Below are 17,500 nucleotides of genomic sequence, written 5' to 3' on the forward strand. Positions count from 1 at the left end.
AATGATGTCAGAAAAATCTCTGATGTAAAGTGTGCATGTGTTTTGGTTCATAGTTCCATGGTCTCTCTCTCTCTCTCTCTCTCTCTCTCTCTCTCTCTCTCTCTCTCTCTCTCTCTCTCTCTCTCTCTCTCTCTCTGAGGGGAGGGGGGTGTACAGGCTTTTTGTTGTATTAACCGGTTGGCTGTGTGTTAGTTCTGTGCCCCCTGGACGGTTGGAATATTTCTCCTCTTTACGCGCGTCTCCGCGACTCTCCCCGCGTCAAACCCGCAGAGCCGCGCACGGAGGACGGATGATGATGATGAGGTCTCCGAGGGTCTTTGTCGGTCTGCGGAACTGCTGGATCACCGAGGGGAACGGGATTCGGTAATACGAACACCCCTCTCCATCCCACCCCACACACCCACGCTGACAGACAGACAGAATCCGGGTTTTGCGCACTTGGTGATCCAGCGTTCCCTCCAGGCGTTCCCGCGTTCATTCGGCTGACGCGCGCGTCCGGGTTCCGCGATGGTTCCGTGTCCCCCGCGCGTCTGATGAGTCCGCGCGCATTATCATCAGCATGTCCTCGCGGAAGATCTCCTCCGAATCCTTCAGCTCCATGGGCTCGGACTACCTGGAGAGCCCCGGGGAGGACGGAGAGTGCCCGTTCTCGCGCGTGTTCTGGAACGGCAGGAGTCCCGTGGAGACGCTCGCGTGTCCGTTCGAGGACGCGGCGCTCAGCAGGAGGGTCGCGCGCCGCAAACGCGTCAATCTGGACTCGCTCGGCGAGAGTTTGAGACGCCTCACATCACCGACGGTACCGAACCTTCCCTTTAGCACACACACACACACATCCACCGCACAACACACGAGACACAGATGTGCTCCTCACAAACTCAGTGCATTATAAATGACATGGATTTTGGAATCTGGTGTAGAACATAATCTGCATTAATAAGGAATATGGTATATAAATAGATGGATATTCGCCACACATATAAAGAGAGTATTGAATAGTAATGATTAAAGCATTAATGTACATATATAAGAAGAGACAAAATCATCTAGAATAATAACGGAGTCTCCACATGTTATATATTGTATGTTTGCGTATATAACGGGAGACAGAAGGCTATACATAAAGTGTTACAAGACATAAGACATAAAGCCTTTTATATATGCATCAGGGTTAAATGAAGGATAGGCAACAGAGAGAGTTAGAATCACCATCACCATCTTTCTAACCATTTACACACCAGTGTTAGTCTAGAGTGATGAAGATGATGATGAAGATAATGATGATGGACTTGATTGATGAGAGCAGATTAAACAGTTCGTATCGCATCCAAACATCAGAAAACACAACCGGTGCAGATGTTAGGTAGCCCAATCCTTCAGACCATCTCACATTTAGTGTGTGTGTGTGTGTGTGTGTGTGTGTGTGTGTGTGAGTGTGAATGGAGAATCAATGTAAAGCGTGCTGTGTTTGTTCAGGCCCAGCTGTGTGTGTGTGTGTGTGTGTGTGTGTGTGTGTGTGTGTGTGTGTGTGTGTGTGTGTGTGTGTGTGTCTGTCAGCATGCATTCTTACATATACATCCTGTCTCATGTGTAGCGTAACAGCGCGGTGCACATTCAGGTGTGTGTGTGTGTATTTGTGAAGGGGTACGATAACCTCTCGGTACGCTAGTCCCCTGGTGTTTTGGGGCCTCAAAGAAACACACACACACACACACACACACACTGTACCGCAAAATGCATGTATATGTGCAGTTCTGCATCAGAATGTTCTTGCCCTGAGATGCACTTCTCTCTCTCTCTCTCTCTGTGTGTGTGTGTGTGTGTGTGTGTGTGTGTGTGTGTGTGTGTGTGTGTGTGTGTGTGTGTGTGTGTGTGTGTGTGCGTGCGTGTGTGTCTGTGTGTGTGTGTGTGTGTTGTACCAGAGAGGCACTTGAAAATGTTAGGAAAATTAGGAAACCAACTGCTCCAATGGCACAAATCCGAAATGTGTGTTTTAGCTGCCGGATTACATGAAAGCAATTCTCAGGCCGACTGTGTGTCGACAGACGGCTTATCGACACATCGCTACAATATACATGCAACTTTTACATGCAACTAAATTCTCTCCTGAAAATATTAACGTTGAATAAAAAATAAAAAATCTGGTAGCACTTTACAAAAAAGTATACTTTTGTTGACAGCGGTTATTTTCATTAGTTGTTACAATGTTAGTCTTGATGTTAACATCAACAAATACATGATTCAAATCAAATATTGTATCTTTTCATATTATTTAATGCCTTACTTGGACTAACCATGAGTTGATGTGTTGGTATTAACTAACTTTAAAAAAGATTAATACGTACTATAAAATATGTATTGCTCGTTGTTAGTTAATGCATGACACCTTATTGTCAAGTATCTACAAAATGATGTTAACAATTCAGATTGTACAGTATTACAGATGGCAGTTATAACATTTGCATTAACTGATCATTAGAGTTTTTCGCTGTGGTAAACAGCAGCTTATGTTTGCATCTCTGTCGAAATAATGTCTGAGGATTAAACAAATGTTCCCTGAACACAAGGCTCCTTAAAAGATATTAATCCTTTGGTTTTTGTGTGTTTAATAGAGAGATTTACATTGTTTAGCTGCTGTTTGTAATAAATGAAATGATACAGAAATATTCCTCTGGGGTTTAGCTGTAAAAACAATAGAAAGAATGCTCATACATACATAAAACATTAGACATCATATATTCTTCTGATGCAAAAACTACAGAAGGCAGTCAGAAACATTACGCTGCCTCTATTGCTCGTTTCTGTAAATCTAATGTAATGCTTGAAGGCTGGCAATGAAAAAAAACAAGCTCAAACAGAGTGGACCGAGTTTAAAAATGTTGATCAGAAATATACATTTTATTCAGTTCTGAGTGCTATTGATATAAATCATTTAGTCTGAAAAGTGCAATAATATTTGTTTTATTTTTTATTTATAAAATACTATTTATTTGTATGTATTTAGCTTAGCAATGTTAACATCAAACTCTATTAGGATCAGTGCACTTCACGTGAGTAGTTGTGTGTGTGTGTGTGTGTGTGTGTGTGTGTGTGTGTGTGTGTGTGTGTGTGTGTGTGTGTGTGTGTGTGTGTGTGTGCGCGTCGTTTCTGTTCAGATGCTGCATATAATACAGCAAGATTTTAGAGCTGAAGCAAGTACAAGAATATTTACACCACATTGTTTTTGAAAGAGTCTCTTCTGCTCACCCAAGGGTGCGTTTATTTAATACAAAATACAGGAAAATCAGTAAAATTCTGAAATATTATTTCAATTTAAAACAGCAGTTTTCTATGTGAATATATGTTAAAGTGTAATTTATTCCTGTGATCAAAGCTGAATTTCAGCATCATTACTCCAGTCTTCAGTGTCACATGATCCTTCAGAAATCACTCTAATATGATGATTTGATGATTAACAACAAAAGAATCGCAGATAATTCAGCCTAAAGTCTTATTCGACTTTATTTAATTTTATTGTTTCATTAAAAATAAGAATAAATTCAAATAATAGGGGGAAAAAAACATATCAAAAATGAAATAAATGTCACTTTAAAATGTCAGCTGCAGTGGGTCTTTCTAACAGTAGCACTTGACTAAGAAATCGAGTAATCAAATGTAAAATTAAACACTGCATAGATTTCACGGTATGAATGAAATATACATTGATTCTTATTAGGGTTGATTCAACCGAAGTTATTCAGTCGAGAGCAGAGAGTGTTTTCCTGTTTCTTGTCGTTTGATTTACATTAACGAATCAGATATCAGCAGGTTTATAGAGATTGTGTAGCTCCGCCCCTTTTCAACGTGCGCATTTCCATATTATGAACCGCTCGTTTTTAAATCTCTCCATTATGCTGACATCTGTTGTGACATCTCCTTGAAACATTAGTCTCGTCGAAGACAGATTTCTAAAGATGTCTGTGCGCTTGTTCCTCAGGTCTATACTGACACACATCCGGTCTCTCTCAACTTTTTGTTTAATTATGTTTTGTTACTTATGTTTAAGCACAATTAGACGCGAAAGAGAACATAATTCAGTGCGCTTCTGGTGAGGGCGCTCATAAAAGCGTGTGTGTGTGTGTGTGTGTGTGTCAGTAAACATCAAGGTCACTGTCATGGGAATTAGTTTCAGACACACAGTATGAAAAACAGAATCAGTCTCTTTCTCACACACACACACACACACACACACACACACACACACACACACACACACACACACACACACACACACATACACACACACACACACACACACACACACACACACACACACACACACACACACACACACACACACACACACAGTTTGAGTGAAGTCACATTTCATCCCAAACCCGTAGGAGAAAAAAGCCCCAAAAATGGCATGTTTTTCACAAAGAAAATCAAGACCATAAAAATGTTTGCACTGCACTTGATTTTTCCAACAATCAAGCTAATTTCCCCACACATACTCATAACCATAATGCATTTTTATTGCAATTCTTATGATCCTCAGCGGTGTTATGTTAGCATAAATCAGGTTTAGTGTCGAGGGAGAGAGACTTTTGCTGTAAGATCACTAAAGCAGATTTGGCCAGGTAAAGCTGGATTTGAGCTATTAGGAGCTTTCCTGAAATGAGGAGGATTGTGATTGGTATTTTGTTGCCGTGGTAGCGTGATAAAGGCAGTTGATTGGATAAGGCATAAGAGTGTATTCTATTACAGGTAGATCAGCACTGTAAATCCCTTTAAAAAGGGCCAACACAAACCAAATCCAATAGAGACGATCGGTTTACCAACACCTTTTCAAGAAACACAGCATTTTTTTAATTAGTTAAAACTTAATCCGCAGCTTTGTGGAACTTCAATAGATTTTTCCCCATTAATTTCTCTTAAAGGGATTTTCAGGAAGTCTTCGTTAAAGCGTTATAAGCAATGAATCAAGCCAATCATAACATTACAAACGTTGATTTGAAGCAAAACAAGTATTTGAAAATAGGACAAAAACACAAAGGTACGAGACTGTGAACTTAACAACTTTAGTGAGGGAAAGAACTACAATCCCATGATGCATTGCGAACAGCGTAATCAAGTTTAAAACGATGGAGGAATATAAAACCACTCATTTAAAAATATGCACACATATATACGAATTTAAGAATTTTTTATGAATATACAAATTTTTAAGTATTTTGAGAACGTGAGGAAACCAACTCAATTCTTCATTCGCAGTGGTTCATGGGAGTGGGCGGAGCTAAAGAGATCTTTTTGCTTGTTTCAACTCTGATTGGTGGAATTTTTCTGTACAGCATTATGGGTAATGTAGTTTTCACTAGGAATTCCACTGTTTATGTAACACGATTATAATAAGCTGAAATAATGTGAACTGACGGCTTCAACAGAAGCAAATACCATCGCTTAACAACCTCATACCTCACAGTCTTTAAATGTTTATAAGTCATCATAAAAAATCAATTTCCCTATGGAGAAAATGAATGTTTTTACATCCGAAACATGACTGTTGCTCTCTATACACTGACATATTTCACTTAGTAAATTTTATAGGTAATTACAAAGGCAAGTAACTAAAGGTGAAAATTTAAAATTGAAAAATGTAAATAGTCCTTTCTTGGAAAACGTACTACAATAAGCTTTGTTTTAAAAACAATTTTTACAATGTACGTTTTTTTAAATCTAAAAGTTCCATTGAGATTTTTTTTTCTTGGTTGGTTTTTAAACTTTTGATTTAGTTGTTTTGTACTGTAACTAGATCCTGTGAAAGGAGACGGGCTGTACGAGTTTGGGCCAGTGTGATGAGAGCGGTCTTGTTAAATGGTGTCTTTGTAGTGTCACTTGTGAATCTGGGTCGAGCAACTTCTGACTGCATTGTTTTTCTTCTTTTTAGACCCAGACAATTCAGCTGGCCCTGCAGAGAACAGTGGAGTTTCACAGACAGAGGGAAATCAGGTAGATCCGCAGACACGATGTTCCCGTGAGAAATCACTTCTCTTTCATCTGTTTCTCCTAGAAGAACAAAGATAATCCTGTAGAGTTTCAGAAGACTTCTACTTTCCACCTTATTTTTTTTTAGCTCTAAACTCTCACTATAAAGTATTTTGACAACAGATTCTGACTGAACCCTCCGGTGCTGTTGTGTAATTTTTTTGTTGTTGTTTTTTTTTTTTAGAATTGGAATCGGAATATTACGAAACTTGGTTGTTTGAAACACACACACACACACACACACACACACACACACACACACACACACACACACACACACACACACACACACACACACACACACACACACACACACAAAAACATGGACATGAATCGAAAAGGTTAAATGGTCCTGAAACACATACTCACACTTGTAATTGTTCACTTCTAGAAATGAGCGCATTGGAAATTAATGGGAGCCAAACAACAAAAACTAATTTTTTTAGATATCAACTTCGAATTTGGAGCATAGCTTGTTTAGATTTATGTCTTTGGTTTCTCACAGTTTTAGACTAAAACGTGTTTTGGAAAATATATATTTTTATTAAAAATTGAAAATAGAGTTTTTCATTACAATAAACGTAACTTTTTTTAAGTTCTCTTTTTTAACTTTTTTTTAACTTCAGCTAATAATCTGCCAAGAGTCGTCTTTAAAAGGAGATCAAACTGAAGTCGTTTACTCTTAAGCATTCAAGATTTATGACCGTTTAGGTTGGAAATTTTATTTTCAGGCCTATGCTCAAAAAGTGAATAAATAGATTATAACTACTGCATAAATATAATTTAGTACCATAAAATCCCCTAAATATACAAAATAATTAATATCATTATTGAACTAAAGTATAGTACATTCATTTCATTGAAATACTTTTTTTTTTTTTAATGGCCACACAAGCAGCACCAGAGGGTTAAAATGGATTTCATTTCATGTAATCCAAAATACCAAAACAAACTGATCAGTTTTGAACACTAGATATAATGATTTACCACTTCAAACCCAACAGACATTTTAGGTTTTGGTCAAGTGCTTTTGCTTGTAAACTATGTGCAATCTTTCTTTACAATAAATTTAGCAAACTGCCTAAATCAAATGCATAATATATATATAAAAAATGTTGCTAACTATATTAGTTCCCTGCTCTTTTTATAAAGTTATATATATATATATATATGTGTATGTCCTACTTTATTCACATACATACAGTATAATCATGTAAAGCTAATCTTGTGTATCCAATGAATCCAACAATTCTATTATATAGCAAATCTCAACAGTTTGATTGCTTGTGTCGCAGAATATAAACTTTGATTTATCGCCCAGCTTTAATCTGCTAAATGTGACTATAAGGCATGAAGATATTAAGTTCTTATAAACATTAACATGATTTTCTTTAAAGCTGCTTTGAGAGACTGTGTATTATGAAAAGTAAAATAAATTTGACTGTACATTGACATGCAAACATTTTTAAGAGTGATTGAAGTGTCTTTTTAGGGCCGTCATCTCAACATTTTGTCTCATTTGTTTCTTTTTTTATTCCTCTATATAGGAATTACACAAAGAATATCTTAAAAGCAATAATGTTTTCTTTGGATATTTTGGTTACCCTTTTTACTGACTTTCTCCTAACACAAGATCACCCTGGTAAATGTTAATCATAATCTCTCTTTCTCACACACAGTGGACAAGATTTTGTACGAAGCTTGTCAGACGAGCAGAAGTGTTTGTTTGAGAACTCGCGCTGCGACAGCCAGACTGACATCTCAGGAATACTGAAATACACAGCAACTATTTTGGGTAAGCGCACCAGGGATGTTATAGTTAACTAAAACTTTAAAGGTGACCTATTATTCCCCTTTTTACAAGATGTAATAAATGTCTCAGGTGTTCCCAGAATGTGTCTGTGAAGCTTTCCCATTTCTGAGTGGAAGGAAACGCATGCTTTTTTGGTGCATGTATCTTTAAATGCAAATGAGTAGCTGCTCTCCGCCCCCTTTTCCAGAAGAGGGCGGAGCCTTTGCAACTCGTGCATCCGATATTCTGCCAAAAACTAAAACATCTGTTTGGTTTTGATTATCATCTCTATCACGATCACTCTTGTGACATTGAAGTTGTTCATCATCATGAAAGTTTATTATCTGCATGCGTTTTAAAGATATAATAGGGTGTTGTTGCTTCATGACAATTTAAATTTTTTTCATTGGTTGTTGCGTTAAATCTTACCCAGATATAATAGTGCTATTTTCTGATTGGCTATTATGTAGCTCGACTAAGAACAACACCAGGGGAGACGCGCTTGTTTCCTGCCGGGTCCATAGTGAGAATGGCGCGGCAAGAGGACTTTTGGGTGCTGCAGCATATTAAATATATTATAATTGTATTATAAAGTTTTTCCGCGTGAGAAATACATTGTGTGGCCGGGAGTGCGTGACAAAAGACTGAAATTAGTGACTGTCACGCTCAATGCGTGCCCTGAAACCACAAATTATAAGCCATTTTCCCTTTTCTTTTGGCTGTTTGTACTGTAACTGATTGTTACTGCTGGTTGCCAAGGTAACAGAGTCTTAGACCTAAGCTAGCCTGGGTTAAGGTGTCTAATTTCTTTGGTCTAAATTAAGTCAGTCTTTATTTTTGTGAAACAGTCTAACTTGCATTAGACTAGTCTATGAGCAAATTTTAGACTTGTCTAACACTATACGCTTATTTCACGCAACCGTTATTTTGAAATCGGAAGCGAGGCTCCGGTGGGAAGAACCCCGGAAGTAAAGATAAACAACAATGCCTTGGACTACCAACCTGAAGCTGCTGCCGCGATTTACATTATTGGATGTTAATATCCAATATAGGATATGTAGATATAGTTCGTTCCTGCTTATTTTTTTACTTTCTGAAATAAAAACGTATAAATGATTTTCACTTTATATAGTCTAAAGTATGAAAGAAATGTATGTACATTTTTAGAATAACTAATTTCTACATTAAACACAACAATACGCCATCGCATTCGCGTCTCTCCTATGATTAAAGGCGACACTTCCGGTTTTCTTCCCACCGGAGCCTCGCTTTCGATTTCAAAATAACGGCTGCGTGAAATAAGCGTATAGACTGGTCTAAAATAGCTTTGTGAAACCGGCCCCAGATGTTTGGTTTTCTGAGCGCACACACCCGAATCAGGCGCACCGAAAGCTGGCTGTCAGACAGTATTAAACTCAGTTCTCTTTTACGTCTTATTGCGCTTAAACTGTCAAATACACACAAGGTTGGTTATGTCTGTGAACGTAAACAGCAGGGAAAGAAATCGCATGTGTATATTAGATCTTTGTATTAAAGTGACCGCAGCATAATATAATATGAATTAAAAAAAAACAGAAAATCACTCGCTGCTCGTGACTGAATAACTTTAGTAGCTTTAATAAGAATACATTTCTTACTTGAATGCTGCTGTTAAATGCTCTGGCGAGGAGACAAACATGGCGGACTGTGTACAGCTCACTGAGGGGCGGAGCTATGCTAATAGGGAAGAGTCCATCAGCAGTCATGGGCGGGGCTTAATCAATGTGACATCACTTTGGAACACATTCCTGAACGGCTCATTTTGAGACACTGTTTCAGATTTATGGGGAAAACAACAAACGGAGTGGATGGTTTTTACCACAATAGGCTGGTTGTGTACACACACTGCGGACACATAAACAATACAAAAGTCAATTTTGCATAATATGTCCCCTTTAAGCTATCCGGATACAGAAGCCACATGAGTGTAAACGCACCGTGTCCTGATTGGCTGATGATCCGATCTGCTTGATTGGATGAGAGTGATCACATGTTTAAACGCAGCCAAAACGTCCTGCGTATAGAAAATATTCTGCATGTGCAATGCATACGCAAGTGTGCACGTGACTTTTTATACTTTCGGTTTGTTTAAGTGTTCTCATTATTTGTCACGATTTTTTGACCAAACCGCGCCGTTCTAGTTCACGCGCGCACACACACTAGCTGCAAAACTTTGACCTCAATACACACTCACTGACACTTTCCTAAAAACTCCCTCCAGTGCTGCAGTCTCCATTCCCGAGCTGTTGCTAAGATACTAACTCTGCCATCCCTAACGAGAACACGTTTATAAATAAACCGCAATGAGGCATTTGAACTGAGCCCTGCCCAGCGAAACCCACTGCGCCTCTCGCTTTAATGCAGCAGAGCAGCGTTTCACAACGCACTTCAATGCAGATATTGATTCAATGGCTAATCGATGGTTACGCTGGGGGACGGACCTTTAAACTTTCCATCTTTAAGTAAAAGCATGTTTATAAAGCGGATAGTTCTGCTAAATGCAAATTGCATGAGTCGTGTTCAATCTCATGGAAATGTTAATAATAATCAGTGAATGTGCGTTCCATATGAAAACACCAAGTTGCTAAAAGCAACGTGACATTGTGCTGTATTAGCTTTCAAATGCTGTATTGCTTTTATTAAAAGGTCTTATAAAATTATGAATTAATTTAACTGTTTAAAAGTTTGGAGTCTTTAAAATGAAGTATTTTGGCCTCCGATTTCTGAGTCGTTTCAAGATTTAGGACAGGTGGCAGAAAAACTCTCATATCAGTCTGCATGGAATAACTGATATTTATTTTAATAAATCTGGATTTTTTTTCCCCTAACCCTAAACATGGCGAGATGAAAATTATGGTCATGGTGAACATAAAATAGCTCCTAATGAAAATGTATGATTATGCTTTTTACTATTGTATTCATTATTTTATTCACTTACTTGCCTATTATTTATATTGTTACCATTTTATTGACTAACTCCTGTTTTATTTTTTTTACGAATGCTTTTGTTTATATGTCGGTACATGATTGTGTTTATTATTTCTTGCTTACAAATAACAAATCATAAAGAAGTCTCTTCTGCTCACCAAGGCTGCATTTATTTGATCAAAAATACAGTAAAAACAGTGAAATTTTATTACAATTTAAAATAACGGTTTACTATGTAAATATATGTTAAAGTGTAATTTATTCCTGTGATCAAAGCTCAATTTACTCCAGTCTTCAGTGTCACATGATCCTTCAGAAATCACTATAATATGACGATTTGATGCTCAAGAAACATTTATGATTATTATCAGTGTTGAAAACAGTTCATATTTCTGTGGAAACTGATCCATTTTATTTTTCAGGATTCTTTGATGAATAGAAAGTTCAAAATAACAGTAATATCTGTAACAGTATAAAAGTAATATACATTTTTTTAATGAAATGGCAGTGTATTTTCATTGAATAAGGCCATTTTGTGCATTATTTTGCACAGGCGTGGACTTCGCCGCCATCCGCGGCCGATTCGGGGAGGAATTCTTCGGCTTGTGTCTGGAGGAGAACGAGAGGGTTCTTCGAGCTCTCGGCGGGAACCTGCAGGACTTCTTCAACGGCTTCGACGCTCTTCTTGAACACATCAGAACGTCCTGCGGCCGCCGGGCTTCGTCCGAGGCTCCCTCTTTCCTATGCAAAGATGCTCCTCGGGAGAAGGAGGACACAAACGCGCAGAGCGAGGGAGGACGAACTCTTCTCCTCCACTGCTTCAACCCCGACCCTACGGTGGGCGTGGCCATGCCGGGATTGATCCGAGCCGCCGCCCGGCGCATTTACCAATCAGATGTTTCGGTGGAGGAAGCTCCTCCCACATGGCTTCACACAGCCAATGAGGACGGAGAACTCTCGGCTGACTCCTCCCTCTCGTCTTCTCCGTCTCCACCTTCATCTTCATCTCCTGCATGTTTGTCGTTCCTCATCCGAGAGGTGCGGACTCAACCCGCCTCCTCGTCTCCACACCCTCGCCAGCTGTCGCGCTCGCCGTTGGATTTGCGCATCGGTCTGAGCACGTTTTGCCGGGCTTTTCCCTTCCACCTGGTGCTGGGACCCAACATGGAGGTTCTGCAGGTCGGGGAGGGACTCCGAAAACAAGCCAAAAGCGACCCACACCGAACACTCACATTCATCAACAGCTTTGAACTGGTGTCTCCCAGAATCCCCTGTTCCTTCCAGAACATTCTCCTGCGGCTTTCCACGCCGTTCACCATTCGTACACGACCTGACGGATCGGCGCTCGACGGCAGAGAGAAGGTAAGAGTAGTTGCGTAATCTGAATTTGTGTGTCTATGTGTTGTTGTTTTTTTTTACACACTGATTCAGACTGTTTTGAATGATTATTATCATTAAAATGAAACGACTCAAAAATGATTCATTCACAATAGCTCTGATTCTAGCTAACTGAAAATACCAGACACATGAACTGATTAGCTGAGGGAATGTTCTTATGAGTTTGGAAAAATGTTTTTGGAGGCTATGGTGCCCCTAATGGGACATGGTGATGGAAAATTTATATTTCAATGCTTTTGCGTTCTCTTGCAAAAGTTTTGCGTTCCCCCGCTTCAAGAAACTTTGCATTCGCTTGTTGCAAGAGAGTTTTGCGAGAGAACGCAAAAAGCATTGAAATATGTTTTTTATTAATACTAATATTATATTATAATATTTCCACCACCATGCCACTTTAAGAGCCCTTAAAGAATCCACTGTTATCGTTAACTAAAACATTTTAGTTAATTAGGGAAAAAAGCTAAAAAAAAATTAGATGATCTTTTTGAAATGTTGCCCTGGCAAGAAACTGAAATATGTTTTTAGTCGAAGTACTGAAATCAATCTAAAACTGAAGTACACAAAAAAATAATTTTAACATTTTACCAACTCACATAAAATTACTCAAAACATTAAGCCATTAAGAGTTTCAGATGTCTTAATTTTGAGTCCACGTTGTTAACTAAAACTATTTTTTAAAAAGTTGTTAATTGAAATAAAGCTCAAATAAAATAGAATATAAATATATTAGATGAAAACTTAAACTAAATGTACATTTTGAAGTGTTGCCATGGCAAATAACTGGCATTAGTTGAAGTACTAAAATTACGAGCTAAAATAAAAATTATACTGAAATAAAAATATATTAAAACGTTTAACTAATTTTTAAAAAGCACATAATAGCTAAATATTAATCTGAAAATATAAAAATAAAAGCTAATTAAAATATTTATAAAAACTAAAAAAGTATTTAAATAATACAAAAATAACAAAGATTTCGAATGATTTTGAAAGAGTTAAAATGCATTAAAGCTAATCAAAATTTACAATGATCCATATGAAAATCAGCTTCACTCATAATCCTTTAATTGGCTTGAAGAAAATCTTGAAATGACAACATTGTGGTTGTGTTTGTATCTGCTCATCTCATAAATACGATCATTATGACATGACTTTACAGCAATATTCGGCAGTACATGTACGAAAGCTGTTTCCAAACCCGTAGGATTATTTCCTTAATCTGTGCATATTATTATGAAATGATTTGGACAGAGATGCTGCTTATGCTCCGATGTCTTTCAGCCTGGAGAGAAGCTTTACCAAACACACACATACAGCTAGATTGAGAATGAACAAACACAACCTGCCATGATGAAACGAGTAGATGACAAATCAGTGGCTGGAGGAGGGAATGTGCAGTTATTAAATCTTTCAAGACGACGACATATAATGACATATGATTCTGTAAAACTACACATTTCCACTTCATTTTTTAAAATCCATTCATTTTTCAACAATAAATCTTTACTGAAGAATTTCTTGGCAATGGAGAAAATTAATATACAGAACTGTTTTGCTTCAGAACCCAGATTTAAGTGTTGAAGAATCATAAAAACTGAAGTATATTAATATTTCCATGAACTGAATGTAATATACAACAATATACAAAATGTATAACATCACACAGGCTGAATAGAGAAATTGACAATATTTTAAATGTTGCCAAGGCAGTTGGCAAGATATTTCAAAATTTTCATTCACATTTTTAGGGGGCTATATGTAATCATTGTCATGTTTAATGTTTTTTTATTGCGAACAGCTTGTAACGAAACTTAAACGAGACCTTCAACAACTGATAGACAGATTTTTATGTGAATGACTCAGGATGTTTTCGACAGGAAAATCAAAATGATGTGACATTTATGCCCTCCTGAGGGCCTCTCTTTCAATCAATGACACGTTTAACGAATGCTTATACAATGTTCAGGATAACACCGAAACAGACGTTTTTTTACTGTAATGTCAACGTGTCATGCAAAGAAAAGGGCTTAATCCAAACTACAGTCTCACATAGCCAGATCTCAGATCTCAGCCGCCCGAATGATAGATCTAACAAGCTGTAACTAATCAAAATAACGTCATCATTTTTATTCTTCTGATTAAAGTTTCGTTACAAACATCAATAACAGCTTTAAGTTTTGAATGCTGGGATACGACATGATATAAGCAGGATAATCTGTCAACATGATGCCGGTGAATCGCAGAGCTGGTGCAAATAAATCCACATCGCCAATTTGCCATGATCAGATGCTTTCTGAACTGCTGCTTCTCTTTCTTAAATGCTTTCTCTTGTTTTTGAGAGGAAAGTGCACAGCATACATGTACATATTCATCTAAACATCGCTCTCAGCGGCGTGGACGATGTAGGGATGTTCGTTAAAATCCCTACATATCGATGCAAGTTTATCTGGGCCTTGAATCACGGTCAGTGTCTTGTATTGTGCGTTAGGTTAAACGTACCTATTAAGCTCAAGTACCCATTAAGCACACTTCCAAATTTCAGATCAGATTATAATAAGAAAAAAGTAATGTTTTATCCTACTTGATGTCTTAACCAATTGATGTGTTTGTTACTACATACCTCCTGTAATTTCAAGCAAATCAGACCATTGCACACTGAGATATGGGTATCTATGTGTTCACACTGTCTGGTGGCCATTTTGAAAGCTGTCTGAAAACTTTCACCAAAAGAGGAGCCCCTTAAAAGTGCATTCTTTAAATGTTTAAGCCTTTATTTTGGGTTAGTATAACTACTTTCTGCAAAATTAAGAGATTAATGTTTAGACCTTTGCATATTATATCCTGTGACATGGATCTGGGAAATAATTACGATAGATCCAAAAGATAGTTTTAGCAACATAACGCAGATGCTACAGAACATAGTTACCTTACTAGCTGTATAAGATTGTGTGCTACACTTATATATTACTTCACAGGCATTAATGGCTTGTACTTTTAAATCCAAAAATATTATAAATGTACAGTTTATTGATGGTCTGTGATTTTACACTGCTTTAATTTTAATAATATTTCATATTATTATCAGGTGAGCTTAAAGGGTGCACTACAATGAAAATCACAGAGCTTCAGTGTGACATCAATTAGAAAAAGTATAATTTCACAGATATTGTAAATAAGAGTTGTTCATATTAAGATATGTATTAAAGTGATACATGACCTAGATTATTTATTTACCAAAATATTGCCCTTTAAATTTTACGTAATATTTATTAATTGAAAATTGTTGCTGCTCCAATTAAGCTCAGTGTGTGCTCCCTTTAAGCTCATCCACATTGAACGTCTATGTAAATACCTTATAAACAGACTTGATGGTTGTCACTTTAAGTTAATCTTTATAAGATAATTAATAACTTATTTTTTTCACAGCCTTGAGATGACAAAATTCTAGACAGAATTATAGTTTATTCTGATATAACGACTTCAGAGCTCTTACACATACACACGGGAGCGTTTGAAAGCAGGCGTCTATCAGCGGATCAGTTTATCAGTGGATATATTAGGGATCCTCTGATAGACGCCTGCTTTCAAACACTGATAAGAAAAGCGCGCGGTGAAGACATGTTTTTGAAGTGTTGATCATTGTAGCCAATCACAGACATAGCTATATTGAGCGTATGAACGCATTGGCCAATCAGAGGTGTTTAAAGGAGTAGTTCACTTTAAAATGAAAACTACCCCATGATTTACTCACCCTCAAGCCATAGGTGTATATGACTTTCTTCTTTCAGAAGAATACAATTGGAGTTATATCAATAAACACCCTGACACTTCCGAGCTTCAAAGTGGCAGTGAATTGCAACCATCAGTTTGAAGCTCAAAAAAGTGCATCCATCCATCGTAAAAGTGCATCTATCCATCGTAAAAGTGCATCTATCCATCAGAAAAGTGCTCCACACTGCTCCGGGGGGGTTAATAAAGGCCTTCTGAAGCAAAGCCATGAGTTCGTGTAGCAAAAATATTCATATTTCAAACTTTATGAAGTAAAGTAACTAGCTTACGCCAGTTACTTTAATTATCACCAGTTGCGTAAGTTGCGCTTTAGTGGAGTACCAGATCTGATCTTTTAGAATCTGTGCTTGATTTTAGAGTTCTGTTGCTTTTGTGATTGACTCTGTACCTTCAAATAAAACATTTTTCAATTATTCTTTAAAAAGGTTGCTTAAAATAAACAAAAAACATGTTGTGAGCTTATTGGGAACAGGGGTGTGCTTAAAGGGTACAAAATGTACCCATTAAGCACAGCCAGACTTTTTATATTTAATGATGTACATCTTAATTGAAATACTTTTGTAATTTAAAATAAAATGAAATATTATAGTGTGAGAGATGAATATTTTATTTTAAAATAACTTCTTGTACTAAAACCAATATCTTGTGATACTAAAATGTCTCAATGTAGATTTTGGTGAGCTTAATAGGTACGTTTACCCTACCTGTGCAAGAGCAATATGTTGCAGTTCACTGAATGACCACCGGTGTTGGTAATAACCAGAGTATTCACATTCATTATTACTCAGGTAGAAGGATAGATACTAGGGTTTAAAAAGACTTCTGTAGAAGTTGAAGTATCAACTCAAGCTTTTTGCTCAAGTAAAAGTGTAAAAGTACTGGTTTCAAAACTACTTTAAGTATAAAAGTATAAGTAATGTAAGGAAAAAAATGCCATTAATGACAAAAGCTTACGCCGGTCCGCAGGGGCCTATAGTGCACTCTAAAACACATGTTTCTAAAGCTATAATGACTATAATATTATATTAAAATCTTAATGTTGAAAATTTTGGGATGCACTAGGCTCCCTGTTTCAGACGCATATATGCCCATTGAAAATGAACGCATGTTAGTACAATTCAAATACATTATATGTGTACTACTGAGCACTAACGTGTTTCATGGAGCGGCAGATATGACGACTAGTTGCCTATAAGTATTGTAATGCTGCAAAAAGTCAAACTTCAGAGGCATGTTATCAATAACCTTTAATGGAATATAAATGTACATAAGCTTAGCTGCAGGAATCTGTGAGGGAAACAGACAAGATTATTGGTGTGCCCAGGCCAGGCTTAGTAACAAAGTTGTAACTTGTAACTTATTACTTTTTTTGAGTAACGACCCCAACACTAGCTATACCCTATGTCTATGGTATATGTTTATACTTCTCAGCCAACCACCATCAAATTCACTCTATCCGGATGGCGCGATTTGTCTGGAAAGGTTTTGTTTTTTTGGGGTTTTTTTGGAACGATGACAAGCCGGAATAAAAACAAG

At 37.3% G+C, this 17,500-nt stretch overlaps 1 protein-coding gene across 3 annotated transcripts in view; it reads left to right on the forward strand.

Annotated features, from left to right (window-relative positions):
- Window positions 1-177: 177 nt before the first annotated feature.
- Window positions 178-17,500, forward strand: part of gucy1a2 (guanylate cyclase 1, soluble, alpha 2) — a 188,046-nt gene continuing 170,723 nt past the window's right edge. For all 3 annotated transcript variants that reach the window (XR_013195740.1, XR_013195741.1, XM_077207129.1), the window contains exons 1-4: window positions 178-796; window positions 5,924-5,985; window positions 7,701-7,816; window positions 11,334-12,142. Coding sequence is in view for 1 of the 3 variants with exons in the window: in XM_077207129.1 (XP_077063244.1) it covers window positions 560-796; window positions 5,924-5,985; window positions 7,701-7,816; window positions 11,334-12,142 (1,224 nt within the window). In the remaining 2 variants the exon portion in view is untranslated. The remainder of the gene's footprint in view (window positions 797-5,923; window positions 5,986-7,700; window positions 7,817-11,333; window positions 12,143-17,500) is intronic.

The sequence above is a fragment of the Siphateles boraxobius genome, unplaced genomic scaffold, assembly GCF_051911475.1.
Source record: "Siphateles boraxobius isolate OS27281-9 unplaced genomic scaffold, OSU_SipBor_1 6, whole genome shotgun sequence".
NCBI classification, from domain to species: domain Eukaryota; kingdom Metazoa; phylum Chordata; class Actinopteri; order Cypriniformes; family Leuciscidae; genus Siphateles; species Siphateles boraxobius.